Consider the following 7,500-nt stretch of genomic DNA (forward strand, 5'->3'; position numbering starts at 1 on the left):
TCACTGCACCAAGCGCGGTACTCCGGGTCTGCGTGTGCCTTACATCTCGGTGATGGTCTCGGGCAGGTTGGTGGGGATTTCTGTCAGCCCTTTCCCTCTGCAGTCCACAATGTTGTTACTGCAGGTGCAAGACTCCGGGCACTGTAACACACTACAGGAGGAAGATGATGACGACTGGTGACCTACACAGAGACAGAAGGCCAGCGTTACCCACGGATACGAGGTCCCAGCATCACGCACTGTAAGTGTGGCGAAGCACAACTGAGCAAGGGAAGGTGGATACTTGCCTTCGTCCTCATCTTCAAAAGCATGAGCCAAAAAAAAAAAAAAAGAAGCAAAAGAAGGTTTTGCCAGCGTTAGACAGCGACTGGGCGTAGTGTGAAGCGCAGCGCTCACGGCGCCGGCCCGTGGGCCTACCTGTGCACACGAACTCCTTCTTCTGCACCTCGGCCACGTTGTGGCCCCTCAGGTGCGGCGGGGCCATGCACTGCGTGTAGAGGCCCAGGCGGGGGCGCTGTCGCAGCCACTCCGACAGCCAGGCCACGTGGCAGTCACACTGCAGGTTGTTGGAGTGCAGTCGGCTGCGGGGGAGGAGGGGGGTGACAGGTGTGAGGATGCGCGGGGGGGATGAGGTGCGAGTAGACATCAGTCATCACAACCTAACCCACCACCACCCCCTGCTGTGCCACTTACAAGGTCCGCAGCTTGGGCATGTGGTTGAAGCTGGCCACGGACAGCCGGCTGATGTTGTTGTTGTTGAGGGTGCTGAGGAGGAAACAGGCACAGATGAGATGCACAGCTGCCTACGACACACCGGCTCTGAAGAACTCGAGTTCATCGGTCACACTGTTTTAGTAACAGGACCGTGCAACATGTTGAATGTGGGCAGTGAACTCTGCTGTTTAGTTAAAGTACACGGTTTGAAATCTAAGCCGCTTTTCCTGACAATGGAGTCATAATGCTTCTCAGTGGAGTGAGGTTAGTGGTTCTGTGTGGACGCGGGGCCTCTGATAAATCCCACCAACGTGCTGATGCAGCAGATTCATGGTTAAGGCATCGTTTCCTAACCTAAATGTGATTTTACACATAGTTCAGAGACGATGCAGACTTTCAAAGGTCGAGGAGGATATGACCTCCCGCGCCTTCCGCCCCCGTTGCTTCGGTACTCACGGGTCCTCCACTGCTGTCAATTAGGAGGGTGCGTGTGTGTGTGTGTGTGGTGGGGGGGGGGGGGGGGGGGGGTTAAACAGGTACTCACAGCACTTCCAGGTCGCGCAGCGCTCGGAACGCTCCATCTTCAATGCAGCTGATGTGGTTGTAGTCCAACTGGCTGCACACGCACACACACACACACACACACACACACACACACACACACACACACAAAGGAAAGGAGGCTTTAAAGATGTCAGAGTCTATTGGAGGACGTCTTCTGGTGAAAGTCACGTCAGACGGTCGGCTACAGAGGAGAACGCATCAACTCCCCTGGTCCAAGTCATCACCGACTGCTCCGTCTCTAACGCTCACTCATCTTCTCTCTGGGTGCAGTTCTGACTCCTGAGCTCTTTGTTCTTCATAGATGTGTTCAAAGGTTTCCACCTAAGTGTGTCGCTGCGCTTCTATCTGAAGTATAAGTGGGGAGGAGCTGATATTTTAACACAAAACCACCACCACTCCTCTCCTTTTGTCCGTGCTACAGTATGTACACAGAGTCAGTGGCCAAAAAGCTTTTCATCCAAAACACTGCAAGTGACCTTGCTACCAGCAGATGCAGATGATTTCATCCCGTTCCTGGAAAGTCTTTAGGCCAGAATAGCCGGACAATTAATTATTATCAGGCAAACATAATATGAAGTGATGTTCATAAACATTTAGATGATGAATTAAATAGAATAAACATGCAACATGATTGTCTTTAATATTTATTATTATATAATCCTTTTTAATTTTGAGAAATTCTTGATAAAAGCCACTTGTCCAAATCTTAAAATAACAGGCTGTTTAATGCGGTAGGTTCCACCTGTGTGGGTTAATGTGTTGTGAGTTTTGTTAATGACACGGAGAAGCTTCCTCAGACCTCCTGGATGGAACGTTCCTCACCTTCGACCCCCGTGAACCACAAGCTCATGGTCACTCTGGCAACTAAACGACCAACTCTTATATTCAAATTTTCTCTTCCTTTAAACCCCCCCCCCCCCCCCCCCCCCCCCTTATTTTCCACCCGGCTCTGAAGACGCTGGGAAACGAGGCTTTACTGTATCTGTGCCTGTGGTTCAGCTCTGACCCAAGACAAAGCTACAACCTCGGAGGCTGCTAAGCAACAATGCCGCCCAGCAAAGCCTCATCGGGGCATCGTTTAACAGAGGATTAGCGACTATTACGCACACATAAACACACACGCACGCACACAAGATCAGCTCATTAATTCAAACCCCAAACCAGTTTAAGGCTGGTTTAATGTGTGTTTGTGAGACTTGATGTTCACTCGTTTCCCTCCTCTCAATTAACTTCTCCGTGTTGACTCTGCTTCTCAGGGGAATCATGGTGAAAGAATGAAGCACAAGCAAATTTCCCCAAACCTCTGCTTCTCTCTCTCTACCACACACACACACACACACACACACACACACACACACACACACACACACACACACACACACACACACACACACACACACACACCTACAGCCGCTACTGTTTTCTGCTGTCTAAAATTCCACTTCAATTTATTTCTTAATTTAATTAATTTATTCAAGCTCGCACATTATTTGTACAAACGCTCCACTTGTTTGATGCATCTGACTTTGCTCTCTGCTGTCGAGCAAACAGCGGCACAAATGAAAAAAAATCATCAAAAACCCTCTTGCACTTTACAACTTTGGATCTGAAAATATTTTGTAATTGGCCCAACACATCCCGTTTTAGAGGCTACAGTGGGAAGCCACAGTGTGTCTAAACAACCACAACCACAATCACATGAAAATCAATCAATCTGTATAAATATGGTTATAGGTGTAGATGTATATGGAAGGAAGAAGAAACTGAATTGAAAAGTGAATGTATTACAAATTCAGCCATGTCTATTTTGTGGTGTAATTACTTTGAGTGATTAATGTGTGCGTCTGTGTTTTTGTCCATTTTATCTAGTGAAGGAGTTCTCACATTTCCTGTGACAGTGGTCGGTTCAGGCTGTGTGGCGGCTTCGCGGTTGATCGCTTTAATGCCATCTGAAGCACATGTGGCACCAAGGTGTGTGGAAGCGTGTGTGTTCTGATCCCAGGGTCAAACTTGTGATTCGGGGAAAACTCTTGGTCGTTTTCCAACGCGGCGAGGTTTTACTAGCCCGTCTTGCTTTACAGAGTCCTTTTAATGAACTGTCTCTGTTTGATCCACTGCTCAAGGTGTCTCGCCGCTCCCCTCTCATATCCCTCTCAGAGCAAACAGTCACAGCTGTGTCCTCAGTATGAATGTGATGTGGGTACAATGATCCACGATGGGATGGAGGAAAATAGGGCTCTGTCCCTTTGTGCTTCAGGAGAAAGACGGAGGTAGTTTTGGGGGTGTGCCCACCACATGGTGACTCCAGATGTGTTTGTGTCCACGTAATGGAGTCTGGGCCCTGGGGTGCTGGAGGCGGCGGGGGCTGTTTGTGTCTGGACGCAGGTGTTATAAATAGAGAGGTTTTATAGCAAATCGCGCACACAGCTCTTTATTGTGTGTTTTACTTGATATGCAGCATCTGCACCATGCACTAAGGCCATAAAATGACAGAGCAATGATGATGGAGACTGCATCTGGTATTATTGTCGTATGTGTAATGCCAAAAGAATGTCAAAAGAACTAAGCTTATTTAAATGAAACTGAATGCTTGTGCTTTTGCATAATATTAAAAAAGGTATATGTTGTTAAAAATATGAAAAACCAACAAACCAAGATTTTCAACGACACATTATGCAGGATATGAGTCTCAGTAGAAAAGATGGTGTTGCAGGTAACAGGCAGCAGTTACATGAAAACACACACACACACACACACACACACACACACACACACACACACACACACACACACACACACACACACACACACACACACACTTTCCAAGCTCAGAAAAAGTGAAAACATAATTTTCATAATAGCAGGTTGAGCAAGTGTTCATTTATAGCAGCACTGTTGCAAGGCCTGAAGTCGGCCCGGTTCGCACATGCCTCCTGACCTCAATATAAAAGTCCACTTTAGAGGTTCTCAAGGGTTTCTTGTTGTGTTTTCTAAAAATACAATCACACTGTAGGGGGGTGTACGAGTAATATTGACCAAACAGCCTGGAATACTACTGGCTTGGTCTCCATGGCTGCCATTCATTCTGAATCACTTCCATGCGTCTGACAAGTCTTGGAGCTTTGTGGCTCCATCGGCGCCAGCTTGACAGAACCAAAACAATGTCATTGTCATTTAGCAATTTGCTGTTTCTGTCTCAGTTTTGTTTCTTTCGCTGATTGCCGTGACGCGCTATACTGTAGTATTAACTTAAACACAAAAAAATGACACAATGTTGTACTGGAGCAGAACATCATGAAGGCTGTTCTGCTGAATTAAGTGGGCTTGTTCAGTGAAGATGTGCAGCTCACAAGAGACCCTCTGCTAAACACAAACCTCTGAGAGCCGAGGCTTACACACACACACACACACACACACACACACACACACACACACACACACACACACACACACACACACACACACACACACACACACACATACTGTAGAGGCCACTTGTCTGTGACAGCTGAGCAGAGAGGAGTGTATCCGAGTCGTATTTTTACCTCAGCCCACATGCTGAGCAAAATGCCAACTCTTGGCCTTGAGAAACTCTCTCTCTCTCTCACACACACACACACACACACACACCCTTAGACACAACAGGTCAAGCCCAGCAAACCACGGCAGCGGTCACAGAACATAAACAACTTTCACACACTCTCTGAATCATCTGAGCGTTTCAGTATTGTTTCAGATAAATATACTCAGCCACTCTTATAAATATAAGCCACCATAATTATTCCCTGTGACCACAAACGACTGTGACGGGAAGTTAGTTCCCACACTTTCAGCAGCACTGCAGCCCGGCCCAGCGCTGGAAGGCTTGGTTTACAGGATGGACAAGCAGCCTGCGACTGCAGAGAGGAAGGTGTTTGATGACAACAAACAGCGGTTGGCCGGTCCGAACGCAGTCACATCCTGTAACAAACTACTTTATGCCCATCAAACACAAAACGTAACAGCAGAAGAAGGAACCCTGTTTGTGTGTTTCGATGATTATTGTAGCTCACTTTCTCCTCCGTGTCCTCTCTCTCTCTCTCTCTCTCTCTCTCTCTCTCTCACACACACACACACACACACACACACACACACACACACACACACACACACACACACACACACACAATACAAACATGCACATTCCCAGTGGACAGCAGCTGTTGGAGTGTTAATCTCCATTAGCTACTGGGTTGGCTTCTATGGCGATGGCCATGCAAAACCTGTTCTCTCATTCCACTCAGCCGCTCGTCCAAATAAAACACTGTGGTTACTTAAGCGACAGAACCCGTGTTTCTGTGACGTGGGCATGTCATTTTAAGTCACGGTCAATAAGATCTACAGGCCTGCAGTGACTCACACGCACCCCAACAGTTCACATACATGAACCTCCAGCCTTTCTTTCCCATTAAGCGAAACACAGAAGAGGCCAAATGACTGCTGGTAATGAAGCAGAACGAAGTGAGCGATGACGGGAAATAAGAAATAAAAACTTACAGTCTGTAAAGCTTTGTAGTTCCCAGGAAGAGCAGCTCAGGGAAGACGGCCAAGTTATTCCGATTCAGGCGTCTGCAAAAACACAACATGAATTAGGGAATGAAGTCCACATAGAAACGTCCAGACAGCGTGAGTGAAGCGGTTTCATGGCTCTAATTCGATTTTAATGGGATATTTGAATTGTGCATCACATCTAATTACACTGTATTGTAATTCAGGTGACTGCATTTAGAGGAAGTATGAAAGAACACACATACATTGACTTGATTTAAGGGATACAACATGGCTGCCAGACAAATAGTGAACTCAAAAAGGGCGAAGGGAAGGAGGTGGTGGTGGTGGGATGAGGGGCGAGAGAAGCAGTTCAGATGAAGGGAAGGGGGAGACTTTTTTACCACAAAGACGGAGGAGAGAAGATGATGTGGGAAAAACAAACAGGCAGTCTGGCCGGGCTACGAATGTGTGAAAAGGACCCCACTGAGTAAACAAGGCCCTCACAGGGGAAGAACTCACAACAACCCATCATCACACACACACACACACACACACACACACACACACACACACACACACACACACACACACACACACACACACACACACACACACACACACACACACACGAGTTGAGAGAGCTCGGGCGAGTTTAATAATCTGGGTGCGATCATTTAACCCTGCCTGAGTGGACTGAAGAGGTCTGTGTGCTGGTGTGTGTGTGGCTGAGCCTTGATGTGAATCAGAGGACAGGGAGGCAACTGAGTGACACAATGAAAGACAGGCTTCTGAAACAGTTTAACCCCGACACACACACACACACACACACACACACACACACACACACACACACACACACACACACACACACACATATTGACAGATCCAGCGAGTGATGCTGTGCTGGCTGCTACTGCAGAGGAATGAAAAGAGGAAAGAAGCAGATGAGGGATGGAAGCTAAATTGAGAAGGAAGGATTGTAAACAAACAGGGAAACGAGCCACAAACTTAACACTTTATTGGATCGTGATCAGCTTCATCGTTGACTTCGTTTTTCCTCCCAACCCTCATCTTTCACCTCTTTTTGCTCCACCACGAGCAGCTGTGGACTCTTTTTTTTTTTTACATGACGTCACCCCCTCTATGTCCGTCTTCCATCCACAAATGCACAAGTACATGAAAGTGCTCGCCCACACGCGCACACATTCACACTCCACAGTTACATCAGAGGCCGTTTAAATATTGAACGTCCCGCAGAAACGACGTGTCTAAATTATTCACTCCTTTTCCGTTAGCACCCGCTCAGGCAGCTAAGAGCCCCACGTGGTCCCGGGGAGAGGCCCACTCCCCCCAGCAGCTCCTGCCCAGCCAGGAGCACCCATTAGTGGGCCAGACCTCCCCCGGGAGGGTGCGTGGACTGGTGCTGGAGGTGGGGAGGAGGAAGGAGGACAGACAGGGGATATGAGCTCATTCTCCTAAAATAGACGAAATGCTGTCAGACTAGGAGATTCGGGGAATGAAGTCAAATCTGGTCTGGTTCCTCTGAGGTGCCTTTAAAATTCTCTGCCTTAACGATAATGGCGCAACAAATTCAGCAAATAATAAATCTTAGCGTGAGAAGCTCATGTTGCAACACACTTCTTGTAGCTGTATAATAACTTCCACTAGAGCTGGAACTACTGTTTTCATTAT

At 47.5% G+C, this 7,500-nt stretch overlaps 1 protein-coding gene across 1 annotated transcript in view; it reads right to left on the reverse strand.

The window, feature by feature from the left end:
- Positions 1 to 7,500, reverse strand: part of slit2 (slit homolog 2 (Drosophila)) — a 34,645-nt gene that overhangs the window by 18,881 nt on the left and 8,264 nt on the right. Inside the window, exons 4-8 of the mRNA XM_055508211.1 lie at positions 5,815 to 5,886; positions 1,259 to 1,477; positions 694 to 765; positions 418 to 581; positions 44 to 182 (exon numbers count right to left, since the gene is read on the reverse strand). Of these exons, the coding sequence (XP_055364186.1) occupies positions 44 to 182; positions 418 to 581; positions 694 to 765; positions 1,259 to 1,477; positions 5,815 to 5,886 (666 nt within the window). The remainder of the gene's footprint in view (positions 1 to 43; positions 183 to 417; positions 582 to 693; positions 766 to 1,258; positions 1,478 to 5,814; positions 5,887 to 7,500) is intronic.

The sequence above is a fragment of the Betta splendens genome, chromosome 1 (assembly GCF_900634795.4).
Source record: "Betta splendens chromosome 1, fBetSpl5.4, whole genome shotgun sequence".
Taxonomy (NCBI): domain Eukaryota; kingdom Metazoa; phylum Chordata; class Actinopteri; order Anabantiformes; family Osphronemidae; genus Betta; species Betta splendens.